Source organism: Phyllobates terribilis, unplaced genomic scaffold (genome assembly GCF_046119375.1).
Source record: "Phyllobates terribilis strain yellow unplaced genomic scaffold, ASM4611937v1 Scaffold_2__4_contigs__length_985480577, whole genome shotgun sequence".
In the NCBI taxonomy this organism is placed as follows: domain Eukaryota; kingdom Metazoa; phylum Chordata; class Amphibia; order Anura; family Dendrobatidae; genus Phyllobates; species Phyllobates terribilis.
In genome coordinates, this window is record NW_027362762.1 from 420773587 (window position 1) to 420798790 (window position 25204).

The 25204-nt window shown below is 43.3% G+C and overlaps 1 protein-coding gene across 1 annotated transcript in view; it reads right to left on the reverse strand.

The window, feature by feature from the left end:
* LOC141213014 (uncharacterized) overlaps positions 1-25204 on the reverse strand; it is a 903379-nt gene that overhangs the window by 176521 nt on the left and 701654 nt on the right. Inside the window, 2 exon segments of the mRNA XM_073665145.1 lie at positions 11219-11310; positions 23017-23197. Of these exon segments, the coding sequence (XP_073521246.1) occupies positions 11219-11310; positions 23017-23197 (273 nt within the window).

Consider the following 25204-nt stretch of genomic DNA (forward strand, 5'->3'; position numbering starts at 1 on the left):
GGGGTTTCTGGCTGTCGGTTATACTAAAGTCCTGTCACGCCCACTCTTGGTGATGTCAGTTTACCAAGCCCCGCCCCCCTACCAATGCCAGTTTTGGCTCCATTTGAGAAAAGTACCCATAACTTTCCCTGGGGTGATCTCATCGTATCACCAGAGGTCTCGTCGTGATCCTACTCTTCTGGGGAAGCCATTGACTATAAACATGCCTCCCCTGGGACCTTGTATATGGTTCTTCTAAATATCTAGCTTTCCAGGCCACTCATGGATTTATAAGTCCCATGATTGTGTCCGCGGGCACCTTCCCCACATGATACCTTTTATTTGGGTTCCCTAACTTGTATCGTGTGGTTATGAATTGATAGTATGTCTGTAGCTTTTGGCGGCCATTTTCCACAAAGAAAGCACATGGTTCCTTGGGACAATGGAGAGGTTGGCAGGCTTGCACAAATGGTTTGCTTCTGGTTTTAAGTGACATCAAGGTGTTAATTACCCACTAGGGTCTCTGGACACAACAGAGCTGGCCCATCTATTTACCATATCAAATAAGTTCCTTGAGACTGATCTCCAGAGGTGGGGGCAAATTGCTCTGTTTACCAGGGGCTGGAGAATTGTGACATGGTAGGAGCTGTGTGAGGGATTTTTAGAAATGACAATAGGGAATATCTTCAGGTATGACGTACCATACCTAAGATGGTGGCTAACTTTCATGACAGAGTCTAATATTTGTCAAGTTGCTAAAAATGTTTGTATTATTACCGCAGTGATATAGGATCACGTCTGATGAAATGACCACAGTTTTAGGCAGTGACCTGGGAGTCAAAGATGCTTCCAGGGGTCGTCCCCATGCGGTTCCCATATCTTTTCAGCACTGTCTGAATGTGTCTGATCATGTCTCACACACCACATGGCCAGATAAGGTAGTAAAATGTTAAAATTACATTTCCCGGTGAATGCATTTTTCACCGTTGAAAGCAATGCAAAAGTGCACAAACGCATGAAAAATGTTACGTGTGAACATAGCCCAAGGTGTGGAGGAGCATTTTTGTTTTTGGTTATCTATTTTACCTTAGATACATGTCATTACCCTGGAAAGGATATTTCTTAACATTTTTCCCAGGAAAATCCATTTTGGCTTTGTTTTTGTATGTTTTATTGTGAGTCCGTAAAAGTGGCGTAATACTCTGACAACATTGTTGACAGCAGTGACTTGGGAGTAAGAGATGCTTCCAGGGGTCTTCCCCGTGCTGTTCCCATGTCATTTGAGCACTGTTCCCATTGATTTGGGCAATTATTAGGCCCTTTACAGACCGCCAGGAGGGTTCCCCGGAAAAATGCTCAAGTTTCCCATAGACTTACATTGGGCTCGTTGCTCGGACCGAGCACTCGAGCATTCCAATTTTCTTGACCCGAGCAACAAGCACCCGAGAATTTTATTGCTCGCTCATCACTAGTTATAATTCATTTGTATGACAATATACTATATTGCACTAATTTTTATGTTATTTATTTATTTTCACCATTTTATGTTAAAAAGTAGCAGTCACTTTAATTTTAATTCTATAAATCAATAGTACACGTAGAAATAAGAAACTTTGTAACATATTTTATCAGACAAATCTGCTTCTTTCTCCTCCAGAACTAATCAGCCATTTTCAAAATTCTCAATTCATGGGTAATATCTGTATTTAGTGAGGACAGACTTTCCCATTACTGAGATAGGAGATGACAGTTGGTGCTGAAAAGATTCTATGCAGGGGACAAGATTGTGGTTTGTCCTGATGAACAAGTTTTGAGCTTTGAAACGCGTTGACTAATAAACCGCATTTCAGGATACCAATTGCCTCACATCTTTGATCCACTGGTGGCACAGATTTAACCCTTCCTTTCCATTTTTTTGTTTATGCAGAGGACAAAGGGAGAGCAGGAGGAGGAAGACACTCCTACCTGTGGTCTACATAGAATCTTATCACTAGCAACTGCCATTTCCTATCTCAGTAATGTTAAAATCTGTGTTCATTGAAAACAGATTTTACTCATGAATTGAGAATTTTGAAAATGAATTATCAGTTCTGGCAAAGAAAGAAGCAGATTTCTCTGATAAGATAAATTACAAAGTTGCTTATTTTCACATGCACTATTGATTTATGAAATAAAAATTAAAACAACGGTTACACTTTAACCCCTTTCCGACCTTGTCAGTAATAGTACGTAGCTGTGCCCTGGGACTTATGGACCAGCTACGTATTATTACGCGCTGCGATCGCGCCCGCACACAAGCGGTGCTATGTGCTGGGAGCAGTCCCGCACCTCTCCCGGCACATTAACCCCCGCAATGCTGAGATCGAAGTCAGTGGCAGCATTGCGGTACCAAGGGGGGAGGTGATCGGTATACTCACCTCTCCTGCCGGAGTCCAGCGATGTCTGCGGCGGCTTCCGAATGTTGCCATGACGACCCGATGTCGTCATGACAACATCGGGGTCACCAGGAGGCAGAATGTTCCTTTGGTCATGCGCAGTGCGCGACCAAAGTAATGTCTCCCCTGTGTGCAGCGCTGACAGACTGCATGACAAAGAGAGCTGCTGCTCTCTATGCCATGCAGCCGATCAGGCTGCAAAAAGTGAAAGTCCCATAGTGGGACAATGTGTCAAAGTAAAAAAAAAAAAGTAGAAAAGTGAAATAAAAAATGTAAAAAAAATTGTAAAAATATATAAAAAAAAAAGAAAAAAATAATCCCCAAAAAATAAAAATATATTGAACCCATAATATTTATTTATTATGAAAAAAAACAAAAAAACAATAAAAGTACACATATTTGGTATCGCCGCGTCCGGAAAGACCTGACCTATAAAACTGTCCCACTAGTTAACCCCTTTAGTGAACACAGTAAAAAAAATAAACAAAAAACAAAGCAAAAAAAACAATTCTTTATCATCATACCGCCAAACAAAAAATGGAATAACACGCGATCAAAAAGACAAATGTAAATAAAAATGGTACCGCTAAAAATGTCATCTTGTCCTGCAAAAAACAAGCCACCACACAGCTCCATTGTCCGAAAAAAAAAAAAAGTTATAGCTCTCAGAATAAAGCGATACAAAAAAAATATTTTTTCTAGAAAATCGTTTTTATTGTGTAAAAGCGGCAAAACATAAAAAAAAACTGTATAAATGCGGTACTGCTGTAAATGCACTGACCCGAAGAATAACGCTGCATTATCAATTTTACCACACGCGGAACGGCATAAAAAAAATGCAAAAAAACAATTCCTGAATTGTTGTTTTTTGTTTATTCTGCCTCCCAAAAATCAGAATAGAAAGCGATCAAAAAATGTCACGTGCCCGAAAATGGTACCAATAAAAACGTCAACTTGTCCCGCCAAAATCAAGCCATCAAATGACTAAAAAGCCAAAATATGGAAAAATTATAACTCTCAAAATATGGTGATGCAAACACTAGTCTTTGCAAAAAAAAGCGTCTTTTAGTGTGTGACAGCTGTCAGTCATAAAAACCCGATATGAATCTCGTATTGCTGTAATCACTCCGACCCAAAGAATAAAGTAGTCTAATCACTTATACCACGTGAGGAATGGTGTAAAAAAATAAACTCTAGGGTTATGGTTGTGCTAGGGTTAGGGTTGGGCTAGGGTTGGGCTAGGGTTAGGGTTGGGGTTGGGGTTGTATTAGGGTTGGGGTTTGGGTTGTATTAGGGTACTTGAGTTTGCATCAGGTACTTGGGTATGCACTGAGTATCACGGGTGCTCGAGTGACATGCTTGAGTCTCTGCCCCATATGCTTCGCGGCCAAAAAAACGTTGCTGGGATAGCCTGCCATGCACGAGCGATCCCTGCATGTTTTTTTTTGGGTGTCTAACAACCGTGAAACATGCGGGGCAGGGACTCGAGCATGTAATTCGAGCACCCGCAATACTTGGTGCATACACGAGTACCCAATGCAAACTCAAGTAGCGAGCACTTGCGCTCAACACTAATGACAAATTATTCAATATGTTGACGTAATGTTATCAAATTCTGTCGTACCTTTGGGTTCAAAATGTACACTATACCCCTTGATAAAATTCTTGAGGGGTCTAGTTTCCAAAATTGGGTCACTTGTGGGGAGTTTCCACTATTTCGGCACATCATGGGCACAACCGTTAATTATTCAAGCACAAAAAGTCAAGTGGCGCTCCTTCCCTTCCGAACACTGCCGTGCGTCCAAACAGTGGTTTTCCCCCACATATGGGGTATCGGCTTACTCAGGAGAGATTGCACAACAAGTTGCATGGTGCAATTTCTCCTGTTACCCTTATGAAAATGCAAAACTGGGGGCTGAAAAACATTTTTGTGGGAAAAATGTGAAAATTTTATTTTCACGGCTCCATGTTATAAACTTCTGTGAAGCACCTGGGGGTTCAAGATGCTCACCACACATCTAGATAAGTTCCCTGAGGGGTCTAGTTTTCAAAATGGTGTCACTTGTGGGGGGTTTCCACTGTTTAGGCACATCAGGGGCTTTCCAAACGCAACATGGCGTCCGCTAATTATTCAAGCAAATTTTACATTCAAAAAGTCAAATGGCGCTCCTTCCCTTCCGAACCCTGCTGTGCGCCCAAACAGTGGTTTTCCCCCACATATGGGGTATCGGTTTACTCAGGAGAGATTGCACAACAAGTTGCACGGTGCAATTGTTAGAACTCTCCTGTTAGGTTTTTTCTATTTTGCTGGTCACATGACCTTTTTGCCTATTTTATCCTGCTCCGCCCTTCTGGCCATGCTGGACTTCATTGTAATTTCTATTCTAAAGCTAGCCAGGAGCTTTGTAACCTTTCTCAGTCAGTTTAGCTAGGTCTTTCGACCTTTATGTTCTATGTTGTGTGTTTGTCTTTTTACTGCTACAATTTCTTTCTCCCAGTCCCTAGTTCTTGTAGGGATCGCTCCCTCACATCTATAGGTCTTCGTTCAGACTAGCTGAGGACTTTAGCGGGTCTGATCGCAGGATCGGGTTCCCCGTTACATCGTAGGGATCTAGCTTAGTTCTATTGTAGGGACAGATCTCCTGTCTTTCCTTAGTGCTTGTAGCCTATCATAACAGTAAGTCCAGCCCAAAAATATCTCTAAGGAAAGACCTCCAGTTTCCATCATGGTGTCGGTTCAGGATTTGGCTCAACGTCTGCAGGGACTCTCTCTGGAGGTGGCCGAGCTCCAACAACACGTGAGTAGCTGTTCTGGAGCGCATTTTGTGGAGCCAAAGGTACGATTGCCTGATTTATTTTTTGGTGAACAACAAGATTTTTTTTCCTTTAAAAATGCTTGTTTATTGTATTTTCGTTTGAGACCCAGATCCTCTGGTGATGAATCACAGCGCATAGGGTTCATAATGTCACTTTTGCGCAAAGAACCTCAGGGATGGGCCTTTTCTCTCCAACATAGTGATCCGTGCTTTAGATCAGTGGATAGTTTTTTTCTGCTTTGGGGTTGTTGTATGATCATCCTGATCGTGTCTCATCAGCTGAGACGGAATTGAGACTTTTGAGACAGGGATAAGGTAATGTGGAAAATTATTGTACTCACTTCCGTCGGTGGTCTGCTCAGGTGGGGTGGAACGATTCTGCTCTGAAAAGTTTGTTTCTTGCTGGGCTAGGTGAAAGGGTTAAGGATCTGCTTATCCTACACCTGAAACTTGCAGGAGGCAATGCAATTAGCTATACGGGTGGACAGGATACTGCGTGCAAGAGTTAATGAGAGTAAATCCATGTCAGCTCCTAGTCTTGAGAGGGTCTGTACTGACATTGGAGAGCCGATGGAGATTCGGGCAATGTCACCCCGCTCTCAGGAAAAAGACCGCAGGTTTTCTGAAGGTTTGTACTTTTATTGCGGAAAATCTGACCATTTCATTAAGAACTGTGTGCTTCGTATGAACAAAGAAAAAAAAAAGGTCAGTTACGCCCGTATAGCCTGTTTAAACACTAAGGGGGTATTTCTTTCTGCTACTACTGCAGCTCAGGAAGAATTAATTGAATTTCGGGTATTTGTGGATAGTGGTTCTACTCTGAATGTGATTGATGGGGGATTCTTGGAAAAACTTAAATTAAAACCCAAACCTTTGTCATCCCCTATTGCCGTGGTTTCTGTCGATGGCTCTCCCTTGAAATGTGTTACTCACAAGGTTTATGAATTTCCCCTCACTATTAATGGTATTCACCAAGAAAATTTGGATTTGGTAGTATTAAATAATTTGCCTTCTCCAGTAATTTTGGGGTTACCCTGGTTAAAATTGCACAATCCTGTACTGGATTGGTTTACTAATGAAATTAAGTCCTGGAGCCCTAAGTGTTATGACAAGTGTTGTAACGGGCGCATTGCTGCTGTGGATAAAGGGGAATTACCTGTACCTATTCAGGATTTTTGGAAATTTTTTTCTGAGGAGGAGTCGCAAATTTTGCCTCCCCATAGAGACTATGATTGTACCATTGAATTTGTCCCTGGAGCGACTCTTCCTAAAAGTCGTTTATTTAATCTTACTATTCCTGAGAGAAAGGCTTTGGAGGAATACATACAGACGAGCATGGCCGCCGGTCATATCAGACCCTCTAAGTCACCTGTGGCTGTTGGATTTTTTTTTGTTAAAAAAAAGGACGGCGGTTTACATCCTTGTTTGGACTTTCGCGAGATTAATAAAATTACTGTACGTAATCCTTACCCACTGCCATTGATTCCTGATTTGTTTAACCAGTTAGTGGGGGCCAAGTGGTTCTCTAAAATTGATCTCCGGGGGGCATACAATTTGTTGCGCATGAAGGAGGGTGATGAATGGAAGACTGCTTTTAACACTCCTGTGGGTCATTTTGAGAATCTGGTTATGCCTTTTGGTCTTACCAATGCACCAGCATTTTTTCAGAATCTTATTAATGACATCCTTAGACCTTTGATCGGCAAAAATGTGGCTGTGTATTTGGATGACATTTTGATTTATTCGCCTGAACTGGAGTCTCATTGGCGGAGCGCACGTGAGGTATTACAGTTATTAATTGACAATTCGCTTTTTGCTAAGCTAGAGAAATGTGAGTTCGCTGTACAGAGAATTAGTTTTTTGGGCTACATTATCTCCAGCGAGGGCTTTGAGATGGACCCGGTGAAAGTTCAAGCTGTACAGGAATGGCCTAGGCCTATTGGTTTGAAATCGATACAGAGGTTTTTGGGTTTCGCCAATTATTACAGAAAATTCATTAAAAAATGTTCTATTATTGTTAAACCACTGACCGATCTCACCAGGAAAGGTGCTAATACGGTTCAGTGGACTACTGAGGCCATTGAAGCGTTAGTGTTTCTAAAGGAGAGGTTCAGCTCTGCCCCCATCCTTATGCAGCCTGATGTGACTAAGCCGTTTTTGGTTGAGGTTGATGCTTCTTCTGTGGGGGTCGGTGCGGTGTTGTCTCAGGAAAACAAGGATGGAGTACATCCCTGTGCCTTTTTTTCAAAAAAATTTTCTGAGACTGAACTTAATTACAATATTGGTAATCGGGAATTGCTGGCTATTAAACTCGCATTTGAACACTGGCGTCATCTCTTGGAAGGTGCTGAATTTCCCATTCAGGTTTTCACTGATCATAAAAATCTGATCTATCTTGATGCTGCCAAGCGCTTGAATGCCCATCAGGCTAGGTGGGCACTTTTTTTTTCGGGGTTTAATTTTTCCGTTACTTACATCCCAGGTACCAAGAATGTTAAAGCTGATGCGTTGTCTCGCAGCTTTTTTCCCATGGTCGGTGCTGAGGAGGAGGAGAGCATTTTACAAGAAGGTGTTGTGATTGCTGCATTGGACTCCGTTTTGGAAGATGAGATTCTTAAAGCACAGGAGAATGCCCCATCTAACACTCCCCATGGGAGGTTGTTTGTGCCTAGGACCTTTAGGAGAGATTTGTTTGTTGAGTGTCATGAGTCTCGGTTGGCAGGTCATCCAGGAATTTCTGAGACCAAGAGACTTGTGGGTCGCAGTTTTTGGTGGCCTGGATGGCAGAAGGAAGTCATTAAGTGGGTGCGTCAATGTACTGGGTGTGCTAGATCTAAGTCTTCTCATACCCCTTCTGCGGGGTTGTTTTGCCCTCTGGAGGTTCCTAGTGCACCTTGGACACATCTGGCTATGGACTTTATTACTGACCTTCCCTCCTCTGAGGGTTTCACGGTCATCTGGGTGGTCGTGGACCGTTTTAGCAAGATGTGTCACTTGGTTCCCTTCATCAAACTGCCCTGCGCTAAGAAACTCGCTAAGGCCTTTGTCAAGGAAATTGGCAGACTCCATGGTGTTCCTACTGACATTGTTTCTGATAGGGGACCTCAGTTCATGGCTCGTTTTTGGCATGCCTTTTGTGACAGGTTGGGAGTTCATTTGTCGTTTTCATCTGGATATCATCCTGAGTCTAATGGCCAGACAGAAAGGAAGAATCAGGATGTTGAGCAGTTCTTGCGTTGTTTTGTGGCAGACAATCAAGAGGGGTGGTCTGAGTTTCTGCCGCTTGCTGAATTTGCGCTTAACAACCATACATCCTCTTCTGCTGGGTGTTCGCCTTTTTTTTGTTGTTCTGGGAGACATCCGTCTTTTGGGTCATTCTCCAAATTGGTATCGGCTGTGCCTGAGGAGGAGAGTTTTTCTGGTGATTTGGAGAGAGTTTGGATGGATGTGGGTGGTAATCTTCAGGAGGCTAACAAAAAATCTAAGAGGTACTTTGACAGGAAACGTCAAGAGGTTTTGTTTACGGTTGGTGACATGGTTTGGTTGTCCTCTAAGAATCTGCAGTTGAGGATTCCTTCTAAAAAATTGGGTCCCAAGTTTGTAGGGCCCTTTAAGGTGCTTCAGGTAGTTAACCAATCTGCTGTTAGGTTGGAGGTTCCTACCTCCTGGAAGATTAATCCGGTGTTTCATGTTTCTCTATTGAAAAAAGCTGATGTATCAGATAGAGACGCCACTGCCACTGTTCCTCCGGTGGTGGAGGACGGGGAATATGAAATTTCCCGCATCCTTAATTCTAGACGGTATAGGGGGAGTTTGCAGTATCTCGTCGCTTGGAAGGGTTTCGGTCCCGAGGATAACTCATGGGTGAGGGCGGATGATTTTTCTGCTTCCAGACTTGTCAGAGCATTTCACAAGAGGTTTCCTGATAAGCCTGGGCCTAGCGGATCCGGAGGATCCTCTTAGAAGAGGGGGTACTGTTAGAACTCTCCTGTTAGGTTTTTTCTATTTTGCTGGTCACATGACCTTTTTGCCTATTTTATCCTGCTCCGCCCTTCTGGCCATGCTGGACTTCATTGTAATTTCTACTCTTAAGCTAGCCAGGTGCTTTGTAACCTTTCTCAGTCAGTTTAGCTAGGTCTTTTGACCTTTATGTTCTATGTTGTGTGTTTGTCTTTTTACTGCTACAATTTCTGCTAGGAGGTGTCCATCTGTCACCCAGTCCCTAGTTCTTGTAGGGATCCCTTCCTCACATCTATAGGTCTTCGTTCAGACTAGCTGAGGACTTTAGCGGGTCTGATCGCAGGATCAGGTTCCCCGTTACATCGTAGAGATCTAGCTTAGTTCTATTGTAGGGACAGATCTCCTGTCTTTCCTTAGTGCTTGTAGCCTATCATAACAGCAATTTCTCCTGTTACCCTTATGAAAATGCAAAACTGGGGGCTGAAAAACATTTTTGTGGGAAAAATTTGAAAATTTTATTTTCACGGCTCCATGTTATAAACTTCTGTGAAGCACCTGGGGATTCAAGATGCTCACCACACATCTAGATAAGTTTCCTGAGGGGTCTAGTTTCCAAAATGGTGTCACTTGTGGGGGGTTTCCACTGTTTAGGCACATCAGGGGCTCTCCAAACGCAACATGGCGTCCGCTAATTATTCAAGCAAATTTTACACTCAAAAAGTCAAATGGAGCTCCTTCACTTCTGAGCCCTGCTGTGCGCCCAAACAGTGTTTTTTCCCCACGTATGGAGTATCTGCGTACTCAGGGGAAATTGCACAACAAATTTTTGGGTCCACTTTTTCCTGTTACCCCTGCAAAAATAAATAATTGGGGTCTAAAGTAACATTTTTGTGAAAAAAGTTAAATGTTAATTTTTTTCTTCCCCATTCCAAAAATTCCTGTGTAGCACCTGAAGGGTTAATAAACTTCTTGAATGTGGTTTTGAGCACCTTGAAGGGTGCACTTTTTAAAATAGTGTCATTTTGGGGTATTTTTTGTCATAAAGGCCCCTCAAAGTCACTTCAAATGTGATGTGGTCCCTAAAAAAATGGTTTTGTAAATTTTGTTGTAAAAATGAGAAATCACTGATCAACTTTTAACCCTTATAGCGCACTAATAAAAAAAATTTTGGTTCCAAAATTGTGCTGATGTAAAGTAGACATGTGGGAAATGTTATTTATTAACTATTTTGTGTAACATATCTCTCTGATTTAACAGAATAAAAATTCAAAGTTTGAAAATTGTGAAGCAAAAAAAAAGCCCAAAACAGCAAAACTGTTTAACGATGTCACTATTACCAAAACATAGCACATAGGACATTATGCAATACGTTGTCTCACCCAAACAAGAATTTAAGGGCCCATTCATGTACAGCATTTGTTTAATTGCAGTGTTTTACTACACAAGCCTTAAAAAGAGGTTGTCCGGTCAAAAGTGACAAGTCTGCAGTCACTCTGTGTGACTGCAGACTTATGAATCCCTCCAGTGCAGACACTGTGCGCTGCGGTGATTCGCTGATATATGAGACACAGGATTGGAGGCTATGCATACATTATACATACCCTCGGCCATTCAGTGCCACCTCGCTCCATTCACTTGTATAGAGTGAGGCCACGCCCAATCTAGTGACATGGACGCCTAGTGGGCATGCCGGACAAGAAAGCGCGGCCTCACTCAATACAAGTATATGGAGAGCGAGGCCACACCAACTGGCCGGGGATACGTATAACTCATACATGCCCTCCGTTACCAGGTCTCATACCGGCGAATCCCCACAGCGCACAGTGTCTGCGCTGTGGGGATTCATAAGTCAGCAGTGACTGCAGACTTATCACTTTTGAAAGGCAACCCCTTTAATGTAAAGTTAGTTCATCGAAATTAGGGAATTACCTTTCACAACAGGATTATGATAATTCTACCTTCTTGAATAAAATGTTTTATCTCATCACAAGAAAAAAGAAGTACAAAGAGAAATCAAGTTCAGCTTACCTTTTTAAGATGTGCCAGGAAGTCCTGAGGAATAGAAGTTCCCAGCTCAGATGTAAGCCACACACAGAACTGCTTCTCCTCTTTCTGTGAAACTGTAGAGATCAGATTGACAATAAGCAACAAACTCTACGTTGTATGTCACAATGTTAAAGTGATGTATTGTGTGCATGGAAATCAGTAAGTATGAGTGGAGAACAAATATATATATATATATATATATATATATATATATATACAGTGGGTATGGAAAGTATTCAGACCCCTTTAAATTTTTCACTCTTTGTTTCATTGCAGCCATTTGGTAAATTCTAGAAAGTTCATTTTTTTTCTCATTAATGTACACGCTGCACCCCATCTTGACTGAAAAAAAAACAGAAATGTAGAAATTTTTGAAAATGTATTAAAAAAGAAAAACTGAAATATCACATGGTCATAAGTATTCAGACCCTTTGCTCAGACACACAAAACAAGGCAAATTGGACATGGTTTCACACAAAACCCCAAAAATGAGATGGGCAAAATTGTTGGCACTTTCAACTTAATATTTGGTTGCACAGTTGCACACCCTTTGGAATAAATAACTGCAATCAATCGTTTCCTATAACAATCAACAAGCTTCTTACACCTCAACAACAACAACAAAGAAAATCCAAAGTAATATTTAGGTGTTCAAACCACCAATAACATAACTCAAAAAATCTGGACGAACACCATTATGATATTAAAAAATATCATTTTATTGATACATGATAAAAAACTAAAAACATGGGATAATAAATAGAAGAGACCTCAGGGATAACAATACATTTCCCAGAATAATAGTGGGGTATAGCATATGTCTGACTACATGAATTTCCTTAAAGCGTATATAATATTATATAATATTACACAAATTTCATAATAATGGCAGTTCAATGATATAATGTATAAATCAATGGTAAAATACCAAGAAAGTATATAATCAAAAGAAGAGCTAAAGATATAGATGTGAGATAGAAATAAATATAAATATAAACATGCTGACAAAGGAAATAAATAAATGAATAAATACCATGTAGTCAGGGCCCCAACACCAGGAGGTCCTGATTACATGGTATTTATTCATTTATTTATTTATTTCCTTTGTCAGCATGTTCATATTTATCCCATGTTTTTAGTTTATCATGTATCAATAAAAATTATATTTTTTAATATCATAATGGTGTTCGTCCAGATTTTTTGAGTTGAAGCTTCTTACACCTCTCAACTGGAATTTTGGACCACTGTTCTTTTGCAAGCTGCTACAGTTCTTTTATAATTGAAGGGTGCCTTCTCCCAACAGCAATTTTAAAATCTCTCCACAGGTGTTCAATGGGATTTAGATCCGGACTCATTGCTGGCCACTTCAGAACTCTCCGTGATTTGTTTCCATCCATTTCTGGGTGCTTCTTGAAGTAGGTTAGGGGTCATTGTCCTGCTGGAAGACCCATGACCTAGGACGCAAACCCAGCTTTCTGACACTTTGCACCATATTGCGACACAAAATTATTTGGTAATCTTCAGATTTCATGATGCCTTGCACACTTTTCAAGGCACCCAGTGCCAGAGGCAGCTAGGCAACCCCAAAAGATCTTTGAACCTCCACCATGTTTGACTCTAGGTACTGTGTTCTTTTCTTTGTAGCCCTCATTCCATTTTCTGTAACTAGTAGAATGATGTGCTTTACCAAAAAGCTCTACCTTGGTCTCATCTGTTCACAAGACGCTTTCCCAGAAGAATTTTGGCTTACTCACATACATTTTGACAAACGGCAGTCTAGATTTTGTATGTCTCTGTGTCAGCAGTGGGGTCTTCCATGGTCTCCTGCCATAGTGTTTCATTTCATTCAAATGTTGACGGATAGTTCGCACTGATACTGATGCACCCTGAGCCTGCAGGACAGCTTGAATTTGTTTGAAACTTGATTGGGGCTGCTTATCCACAATACAGACTATCCTGCGTGGCAACCTTTCATCAATTTTTCTCTGCCATCCACGTCCAGGGAGATTAGCTACAGTACCATGGGTTGTAAACTTTTTGAATATGTTGTGCACAGTGGACATAGGAACATCAAGATCTCTGGAGATGGACTTATAACCTTGAAATTGTTGATAATTTTCAACAATTTTGGATCTCAAGTCCTCAGACAATTCTCTTCTCTTTCTTTTTTCAATGCTTAGAGTAGCACACACAGACACACAATGCAAAGATTGAGTACATTTTTTCCCCTTTTAATCTGGTGTCAGGATTGATTTTCATATTGCCCACACCTGTAACTTGCCACAGATGAGTTTGAATCTCATTTTTAGATAGTGGAAAAGAATCATTTATACCAGGAAAACCCCTTTAAAGGGAATCTGTCATCAGGTTTTTGCTATTTAATCTGAGAGTAGCATAATATAGAGCAAGTGAGCCCGATTCCAAGGATGTGTCACTTATTAGGCTGTGTGTTGTAGTTTCAATACAATCAGGATTTTTTATCAGAAGATTATCACTGTCTGACTCGGTCTCACATGCACAGCAGTCAGGCTAATCTGTATAACCCCTCTTCCATTGCAGCTTGCTGACAATGTACACTGTACACAGGAAGCTGCCAATCAGTGGTGTGGGTGTGGTTATACACTGCTTAGCATTATGACCACTGCTACATCTAAAACACCATGCAGTCCAGTAAGTGATACATCATTGGAATTGGCCTGTCTTGCCATTCTCAGATTACATAGCAAACACATGCTGACAGATTCTCTTTAACAAATGCAAATACATAAATAGCACGAGTATTATGTTATTCAAGTGGTAGTATTAGGCTGCGTGCCCACTATGAATTTTTCAAGCGTTTTTGCCGCGGAATTTCCGCAGCGAAAACGCTTAAAAAACGCTTGGCAATACGTGCCTCATGGTCACCAATGATAATCCGCATGTGCTGTGCACATGCTGCGGAAATTTCCGCTGTGGATTATCGTTACGGAAAAATATGCAGCATGTCCATTAATTTTGCAGACACACAGCATAATTGCCGCCATTGACTTGCACTGACACGCTTGATATCCGCATCACTACATGTGCACACGCGGATATGAAGTGATTCAATGTGCGGATGGTACCCAGGTCTGGAGAAGAGGAGACTCTCATCCAGACCGGGTACCATGGTACCTGTAAAAAAAAAAAAAGAATTAAAATAAAAAATAAAGATTATACTTACCTTCCGATGTCCCCCGGCCTCCTCAGCGATGCGTCTGGTGTGTTGGGCGGCTCGTGGTGGTGTGAGGATCTGACATGACGTCATTTAGTCATGTGACAGGTCACGCGACCGCTGACGTCGGCGGTTGCGTGACCTGTCACATGACTCAATGACGTCATGGCAGGTCCTTTTACACAACCGCCAGACACCGGGGAGACCGGACGCATCGGAGAAGGAGATCGAGGGCCATCGGAAGGTAAGTATAATCTTTATTTTTTATTTTTTACCATTCTTATTCTTTTTTTTTAACTATTACTTGGTCACACTATATAAATCCATGCCGGTTGCATGGATTTATATAGTGTGACCAAGTTGTCAAGCTGATGCTAATATCGCTTGGAAAAACGCTTGATAACCTACATGCAGAAATGCATGCAAAAACGCTTGACAAACGCTTCTTCCTGGCAGGAAAAACGCATGTAAAATCCGCAGGCGTTTTTCCTGCCTGGGAGAAGCGGAAAAAATATGCAGCATTTCTGCATCGTGGGCACATAACCTTTGGGTCACACTTTCGTAAGAGCAGTATGAATTTGTGATATATTCAGTAAAAGTTGTCTTTTATAACACTGAGCACAGCTTAACACGATCTGTCTAGTTGAAAATAGATTAAAAAAAAAAAAAAAAGGATGGGACTGCTTCATGGCTTGAATACCATTTTAAATGTTAACATTGGGTAGCTGCAAATATTCTACTTCAGCTAACATATGGCTGCCAAATACATTTGAAACCTGGTGAAAGTCTGAAGGACCTTATTATACGGTAAGTCAGTAGGATCCATCAGAATTCTCTGTGATCCAATACAGAGTTATGATTGGTTTCCCTTCCTAGCTACAATTTCTGTTCTGCAGGCTTCCGAGTTCACATCTTACTGCATTCTTAGATTATTGTCTGGAGAGACCTTGCATTCAGTTATGTGAATTACTTTCAACAGGCAATGTGTAAAAATTCTTGTAATGCAGAAGAAACTTAAAGAGCTTGTCCATTGTTAAGACATAATGAGCCAATGGGAAGAATGTAACAAAATCTGAAAGACCAGTGATTGGCTGTACCGATCAGTTGTACCAATGGAGTGCCATTGCTAAAGCCATGTACACAAAGACTGATGGGGAGCAGCGGAGAAGCAAGAATTTATAGGGGTCCTGTCATGTAACCAAACAGTAAAGTTGCCCGGCCGCTTTACTGAAAGCATGGATACCGGGAGGAAATTAACTTTATTACTCCCAGCAGCCTCTGGCTTCCCGTTACAGAGTCATGGCTTCAGTCACCGCCCAGTGCATAGCGATCAGCGGCTGTCAGCACATCCTGGCACATTGACTGACAGATGTTTCCACAGCATATAAATACAGAGACAGCTGTCAGTAAATGTATCAGGGAGTGCTGCTCACTATGCTGAGTTGTAATTGAAGCCATGCCAGTCACACCTCTGTAAGATGGTATACCATGGAAGATGAGATTCCCCAGAGCTGTGCGGCATTGTGACCGGAGACTGCCACCTACTGCCCAAACGGAAGCCTGCGGAACCAATAAGAGGGGAGAGCATTCCAAGATGGGCGAGTCATCAGGTCAGGTGACATTCGCGACGCAGTTCCTCAAGATAATAGGCCGGAGTGACAAGGCTGGAGGTCAGTTGGCACCACTGAGAGAGTAGCAGGACGTGTGCTCGGAGGGACATCGTGGCCCAGAAACTGGCATGTACTTTGGGGCCCAGATCAGCAGCTGTTGTGTAGCCATGAGTGAGATCCAGACTGTGCCAGGCAAGGTCTATGGACCAGACCACGCTGACAAATACCTGAGGCCCAGCCCTGCGCCAGTCAAGTGCCAGAGACTAGATAACGCTGGCCAAGGCCTGAGGCCTAGCCCTGCGCCAGTCAAGATCCGGAGACCAGACTACGCCGGGTAAGACCCAAGGCCCAACCCTCGCCAATCTGGGCCCGACAGACAACCGTCGTAGGTCAAGCACCGAAGATACAGTGAGGACCCTAATCCAGGAGTGAACGTCTGCAGCAGTGATCAGGAGGCATGAGTGAACCGGGCCATTATATCCAACACTGACGTATGGTACTGGAGTCAGTCTGGGGTGGGGCAGCAGACGGGGCAGGGACCAGCCAGTGTGCAGGAGGCCCAGAGAGCACTGATTGACTTTGTCAGCAAGACTTGCAGCCTAGCGGGAAGAACCGGAGACCCCCGCTAGGGCCTGGAAAATAAAGTGGATTGTTGTAGTGGCACCTTTATTACTGTGAACATTGTTCTCATTCGGAACTAGTTATATAACATAGAGAATACCTACTGCAAGGGTTATAGTGTGTTGCCAACAACTTTGCTATGATTGCATATTTAATAATGAACACAGGAAGTGTACCAAGGGCTGGGAACGCTAGATGAGGAGCTTAGAGATCAACTGGTTAACGGCCTGAGAGACCCCTACTTGAGACATCCCTAAAGGAACGCCTACGCTCTACTTCTAATATAAACTTCCTGGACGTCGGGGAGGAGGCAAGGGTGCGAGAACGAGAGTCTCCTATCCTAACAGGAATGGTCACGAGCCATTAAGTGACCACCTCCGAATCACCAAGCACGGAGCCTGACTGGCCCCGTGGGCTACTACAGGAGATCCAGGACATCAGAGGAGAATTATGTGGTATTAAAGGAACCCCCTCTAACACCATGATGTCTGGCCCCATGACCCATTATGAGAAGAAGCCGGCACTGGAGTACATCGCTCCCCGCGGCTAGGTGCCTCAAAGCTGTCATCCATCAGAAGAATGTGGTGTGGAATGCTGGACCTATGGCAGAAGGGGATACATCTCCTGGAACTGTCCAACTCGGGAAAGAAGAAGAAGGGGGCGTCCGTTAAACTAATGCACCCCATGGTCGAGGAGCACACCGTGGGGCTCCACACCTATGAAAGAGGGGATGAAGACTCTGACTTTCCTGAGAGACCTGTAACTTGGGTTGAGTTTAATGGACAACTGATCTGTTTGATGGACACAGGGTCCCAGGTGACTACTATGCCCAAAGAATACTCCGGAGCCCACTTTCCAGACGTCGCTCGCTCCAGAAGGGAATCAATCATTTGACTTGTGGCTGCCAAACAGCTGTCCATCCCGGTGGCCAGAGCAGTGTGGATGTCCATACAAGTGTGTGGAAAAGATTTGGCCACAAAATGGATTGTACTAGTGAAGAACCCCAGAGAGGGCCTATCGTGACCCTGGAGTTGAATGTTTTTAAAGAAATGGGACACTACTTGACAGATGAATGACAAAAGAATAGTTGGGCCCATGTAATCCAACATTTGCAAGCAAGAGAGTGTTCCAAACAGCTGGTGCGGGTCAGCAAGATTCAAAGGTTATCAACCGCCTCCCAGCACCTCAGCCAAGTGGTGGTATCCCTGGAAGCTACGGTGACCTTACCAGCAGGAAAGACTGTGCTCACTATGCTGTTACGGGCCCATGTGTCATTAGTAGGAGTGGAAGTACAACTTGACCCCCAGAGGGGGAAGAAATGACTTGGGATTGCTGGTTGCCCACACCCTAGCCACAGTGCGTGAAGGGTGAGTACCTGTATGCTGTATTAACCTAAGTTAAAGAAGTCCACAATTAACCCCCCGGAAAGAGGTAGCTCAGGTGTACGTGATGCTGGAAGATCTCCCAAGGTCAGACACCATAGAATTGACTCTCAATGAAAGGGAGAGCAGGGGTGAAGTTCGAACCAGTCACGATCTTCTGGAACAGATGGAAGCGAACTTCACGGAATTCAACTCCAGCCAAGTGGGAGAACTTACGACAATGGTACCAAGGACTGTTTGCTCAGCATGATAATGACTTTGGGTGAACTAAAGCTATTCAACACGGGTTTCCTACGGGGACCAAAGCCCCATACAAGAAAGATATCGGTAGATCCCACCTTAAATGTACCAGGAAGTAAAAGACCTGTGTCGTTCAAGGTGCAAAATGGAGTGATAAGGGAAAGTCAAAGCCCCGCGGCGGCACCCAATGTACAAGTTCAGAAAAGGGACGGAACACTGAGGTTCTGTTTGGACTACTGATGGCTGAATGCCTCCACCATATGAGACTCATACCATCTGCAAAGGTTCGAATAATCCCTGTCTGCCCCATGAAAGGCTAAGTACTTCTCGTCCCTTGATCTGGCCAGGGGCTATTGGCAGGTTCCCCTAGCAGCGAACGACCAACCGAAAATTACCTTCATCCTTCCCATGGGGCTATTCGAATTCAACCGAATGCCTTTCGGGTTGACAAACATGCCGGGGACATTCCAACGCCTGATGAAAAGATGCCTCGGAGACCTGAATTTTGCAGCCACCCTGATATATCTTTATGACATTATCATCTACTATTCCACCTTTGAAGAACATCTCATCAGGATGGAGCAAGTGTTGGAACGGCTTCAGAGACATGCGCTGAAGATCAAACCTCGCAAGTAGCAATTGTTTCAGAGGGAAATCAAGTATCTGGGGCACACCGCCTCCAGTGCAGATGTCTACCCCACCACAGAGAAAGTGGCTTCAGTGCAAAAGTGGCCTACACCTACAACACTGAGGGAACTAGTTATATAACATAGAGAATACCTACTGCAAGGGTTAAAGTGTGTTGCCAATAAGTTTGCTACAATTGTATATTGAATATTCTACTCTGTGTTTACCCTGTTCCTCACAATTTACTTTCTTTTCAATACCACCCTTTCGGGAGTTAAGTTGGTTACTAGGCCTTGTCCTTGTCTGCATGTTGCATCCAGTGACCTGCTTTACACCTCTATGACAGAATGACAGAAGTTAATTTCAGTATGCCAGGCTTTCAGTTTGGCTGCACAGTGGCTGTGCAGCTTTAAAACACTTTTATCCAGCAGATTAGCCCCATATCTGCAGTTTATTAGCATTTGGGGACATGACAAGTTCCATGACAAGTTCCCTTTTTACGGAAAATGCTTCTTGTTTTATTTTACGGAATTGCTCCACTTTGCCTATTTTGTCTTGATTATGGACAATCCCTTTAAATCTATCAGGTTACACTACAGAAGGGATCACTGAATTACAGAACCTCCACTAAACTGTTAGGAGGACGTCTGTCAAGAAGTGCTGCTAACTAGTGTTGAGCGATACCTTCCAATATCAGGAAATATCGTATCGGATTGGATCGGACCGATACCCAAAAAGTATCGGATATCGCCGATTCCGATACCGGAAACCAATGCAAGTCAATGGGACACAAATATCGGAATGAAAATAAACCCTTTCTTTCCTTGTAGGTTAATTCTACATGAAGTAAAACAAAACCTACAAAAGACAAAAATATATCTCATACCCTACCATCATTATATATAAATGTAAAGCAAAGTTGCATAATAAATATAGGGTACTTAGTGAACTATTTTTGATCAAAAAAAGTATACAAGCCGTCCCACCAGCGGCAAGGTGACCCTAAATTGGGACGGTACCTATACTGCCTATATTAAAAACCTTACTGTATATCAAAGTTGAAGTAATGCATATAAAAGGGTAGACAAATAGGACCGGGTCCCAACTCCAGACCACCTAGGCCCGTGGTAAGCTACATATATACTAATCAGCTCAACAAAGGGGATGCCACACCCTTAAATTGCACAGAATGCAATAATTAAAATAAATTGGCGTGGGGCTTCGCACTATATTTGTGTCCAGCCAGGTACAGCAGGCAGGAACGGGCTGCGCCCAACCACCAGCTGACTATTTGTACCTGGCCGGACACAACAATATAGGGAAGCCCTTTTTTTCTTTATTATTTCATGAATTTCATGAAATAATTTAAAAAAAAATATGTGGGGCTTCTCCCTATTTGTGTGTCCAGCCAGGTACAAATAGGCAGCTGGGGGATGGAATCTGCAGCGCAGGGAGGCCCAAGCTTTCTGCCCCCCCCCCTCCCACGGTGCAAATTGCAGTCCGCAACCACCCCGGAAAATGGCGCGTTCATAGAAGCTGGATGCTGTACCTGGCTGGCATACAAAAATATGGCAAAGCTCACGTCAAAATTTTTGGGAGAAATTAATTAAAAAATAAATAATAATTTAGGGACTGCATCTTTATTAACTCCTCAAATGTCATTTAGTGTTAAAATAAAGGATTTATTTAAAAAAAAATTGGCGTGGGATCCCCCATAATTTTAGGCTCTAGCGGAGGTTAAGCAGACGGCTGGGGCAGATGTTTGAAGCCTGGGAAGTGGGTAATACCCACGGAGCTTCCCAGACTACTAATATCAGCCCCCAGCTGAATACCTAGCCTTTACTAGCTATTAAAATGGGGGACCCCCCCAAAAAATGACGTGGGGTACCCCCTATTTAATAGCTAGCAAAGGCTAGGCAGACAGCTGGGGGCTGATATTAATAGCCCAGGAAGGGTGCCATGAATATTGGCCCCCTCCCAGGCTAGAAACACCAGTCGTCAGCCGCCCCAGAAATGGCGCATCCATAGGATGCGCCAACTCTGGCACTTAGCCTCGCTCTTCCACGCTGCCTTGGTGCGGTGGCAGGGGGTAATAGGGTTGGGGTTCATGTCAGCGCCAGCTGCCATGAAGCCCAGGTTAGTAATGATGGGCGTCTATAAGACACCCCCATTACTAACCTACAAAGTGTTAAAAAGAAAAAACACACTACACCCAGAAAAAAATAATTTATTTGAAATAAAACACACAATTTTATTTAATTCTTAGTTTACTAAAAAAAAATAGTTACCTGTCCACGTTCCTGCGCTGATCTCCCATGCACAGCTGTCACATCTGGAGATGGTGACAGCTGTGCATGGCTGCTGTAAGCTCACACTGCCGGGAACACGTCCGCTCCCGGCAGCGGGAGCCACTGAATGAGGTCACCGGAGTGCATTCAGGCAGCGCAGCTCCGGAGACCTCCTTTACGGCACTGCTGTACCGTGGGAATTTCTCACGATACAGCAGGGCCGTAAAGGAGCTAACCGGAGCAGCGCTGCCTGAACTCCGGCGAACCCGCTTATGCAATGACGGGGCTGCTTTACGGCCCCATCATTCTAGCGGCGGCAGCGGTTCAGAGCGGTCACATTCTATGTGGCTGCTCTAAACTGGAGATCATCGTGGGACACTCGTGGACTACTACGGAGGGGTAAGGATAAGGTTGTGGTTTATTATTTTATATTTTATTACAGGAGATCGATGGCTTCGGGGAATTAGGTGTCTAGGTGAGTATAGGTGTAGTTTTTTATTTTTTACTTTATTTTAGGTGGCGATCGGCGGGGACAGGTAATGTATGAACTAATTTATTGTAGGCAACCACTGGCCACCAATGACATGTATTTAAAATTTATTGGGGACACAGTAGGGCAATTTAAATAGCAGGATCAGGCTGATGGGAACTACTGCTCCCATCTAGCTGATCCTGCTGGCACGAGTGGACGGGGGACAGACATAGGCCGATGGGAGTAGTAGTGTCACATCGGCCTATGTCTGCCTGCACACAGACACCGCACACACTCGCAGACATCGCACAGACACCGCACACACCCGCAGACATCGCACAGACACCGCACACACGCACAGACACCGCACACACCCACAGACATCGCACACAATCGCAGACATCGCACAGACACCCCGCACACACTCGCAGACACACGCACAGACACCCCGCACACACTCGCAGACACACGCACAGACACCCACACACACAAATCATGACGGGCTGATCGTCTGGGAGGTGAGGCTGACCTGTGCGGCCGTGGGAAAGTTCATGTGAGTTCATGCAATGCAGTCAAGCATGAACTCACGTGAACCCTCTGAGGGCACCGCGGCGACTTCAAATGAACAGCTGATCAGCATCACCTGATAACTCAGCTGTTCATTTGAAATAACCGGCGGGAAAGCGCAGCACAGAACGGGAAAGCCGGCGGTGAAGTCTTTTCACTGCCGGCTTCCCCGCCCGGGTCCTTCGCTCCCCGCTCCTTGGTGCTGCGCTCCCCGCCCGGTCCTAACTTACGATCGGGATGGGAGGTGGCGAGGGGAGCGGAGGATCGGGGTGGCAGGCTGCGGGGAAGCAGTATGGGGCTGTGTGATTGTTTAAAAGCCGGCGGCTTTTTACCGCCCGCCGGCTTTTAAACAATCAGGAGAATTCTCCCACGCTGGGATGGCATTCTGATGACAGGCTGGATCTCAGCTGAGCGCTGCCATCCAGCTTGTCATACTTCAGAGACACTGCAGAGCATTATGGGAACTTCCGATCCCGGTATTCGATAATGTAAAAGTATCGGAATTAAGTATCGGAATTCCAATACCGCGAATATCGGCTGATGCCCGATATTTCAGTATCGGAATGCTCAACACAACTGCTAACCATTTCCAGTAGTTACATGACAATGCATGTTTATAGTGTAATACAGTTTTATACAGTTTTATACAGGTAATAGCTTACGATGATGTTCTGGGTCTGGACAACTGTTAGAAATGTAGAATCTATTTCTATCTCTATATCCATCTATAAATCTGATCTATCATGACAATAGACAGACTAAATGTGTCACTAACCATACCTTGCATTTTTGCAGCATATTTCAGGCTCTTGGAGAGATTTTTCAGCATGGCTTCTGATGCCAGATGAATATTTTCTAGAATGAGCCAACCATTGTGATTCATTGTGTCATTTAGTGCCGCTTTCACCTCTTCCTCATTTCCATTCGTCATACTGACTGTGTAAAATGGTATGCTTTTCTCCTAAGAACAAGGAAACATAATTATGTTTCTTTGGAGAGTAACACAAATATTTAAGGTGCATAGAGAAGACATATATTTCTGTATATAATGTACACTAAGCCAATTATTAGCACAGCTTTTCTGCTTTATGATTAAACGTACACAGCATAATATACGACTGCAGTCAGTGGCTTTCTCTTCTCTGTTACGGTAAAGTAAGTGGAAAGGAAGAGTAAATGAAATGCAATTGCTAACATAATAAAAGGTAATGCACATTTGGGACAGCTGTGCGCAGCATGAAGCTAGAGGATGCCTGTTTGTAGCTTTGGTGCACCTGGCATTTCTCACCAGGGTGCTAAATTTGTGGGCATGCCCATATCTATAACTTTAACATAAGAATTCAACTCTAAATATTGGTTTATGCAATAAATTTAACAAGATATTGTGACTCATTATAGACAAGGTTCAGTGACAAAACAACATGCGATTGATGGAACGGAAACAGCATGCCGTGATACACAAATGCAGTCATTTTCTTTTGTAATGCCATCTTCTGCTCCAAATGATGTCCTCCTATCCGCATCTGTCAATTCACTTGAAGTCACAGTGACCACAGAGAAGAGTCTCCTAATAGACCTGGCTGTCATGGCCGCAGACAAATATTCAAATAGGAATGAAATGAACACTACGACAATTCTTCATGCAAGAACATTTGATTCAGTTGCTAAATTCACTGCATTTCCTAATCTATGTGCTTCAATTATATCAGCATGGCTGCATCTTTATGTACACATAAATGGGCGTATATACATGAGCGCAGTCTGGTAGGTCTACCCATAAATCAAAAAGCAGGTTGGGAAAGCATGTCCCAGTCCTCAGTTAAGTTTTTTACATTAAAAGACCGTCCGGTACTTTATTTTTCAGTCATTTCCTCAGTGTGTATGTGCAGAGTGAGCTGTTACACAAAGTGCTGGGGCGTGCTTATAGTCGTCGCTCACCGTATAGTGAGCAGTGCTGTGAGCAGTAAATGTAACCGCTCCGTGCACACACCCCATGACTGAAAGTCATTTACTTGCAAATTATTATCCCTATGTCTGCAGGTAAATAGTGTTTTCTGAGGTGACAGATTCCCCTTTAAGAGACCCTGTCAGCACTGCATGACTGTTCAAACTAAGTCCCGCCGCTCAGTGCTTCAAGGCGTTGCCAATCATTTAACCCCTTCCCGACATGTGCCGTACATGTACTACTCTGCGGGAGCTGCGTTCCCGCAAAGAGCAGTACATGTACAGCACAATGATAGGACGGGCTTACACGATCACATGCGGGTGTCAGCTCTGTGTGCATCGCCCATGATCGGTGCATCATCGCCCATGATCGGTGCCAGCACCGATCGCGGGTGTTTAACCCCTCTGATGGCACTCCTGAGAGAGCAGGGGCTGAGACGCCTCCTTCCTGCCTGTCAGACGCTGCTCTGATGCTCTGCAGTGCAGATGCATTGCAGAGCATCAGATCAGCAATCTGACAGTTTGAAAATGATGTCCCATCCTGGGACAATGTAAAAAGGTAAAATAAAACATTTAGTAAAAATTGTAAAAATATTTTTTTAAAAAATCACAAAATAAAGAAAAAAAAAGAAAAAAATATTAATCCAATAAATATATTTATCTGTGCAAAGAAAAAATAAACAAAAAAAGTACACATATTTGGTATCGCCGCGTCCGTAACGACCTGACCTATAAAACTGTTCCACTAGTTAACCCCTTCAGTGAGCATCGTAAAAAAAAAAAAAGAGTAAAAAACTAGGCAAAAAACGGTGCTTTATCATCATACCGCCAACCAAAAAGTGGAATAAAACGCAATCAAAAAGACGCTTGTAAATAAATATGGCACCACTGAAAATGACATCTTGTCCTGCAAAAAACAAGCTGCCATACAGCTCCGTCAGCAGAAAAATAAAAATGTTACAGCTCTCAGAATAAAGCGATGCCAAAATAATTATTTTTTCTATAAAATAGTTTTTATTGTGTA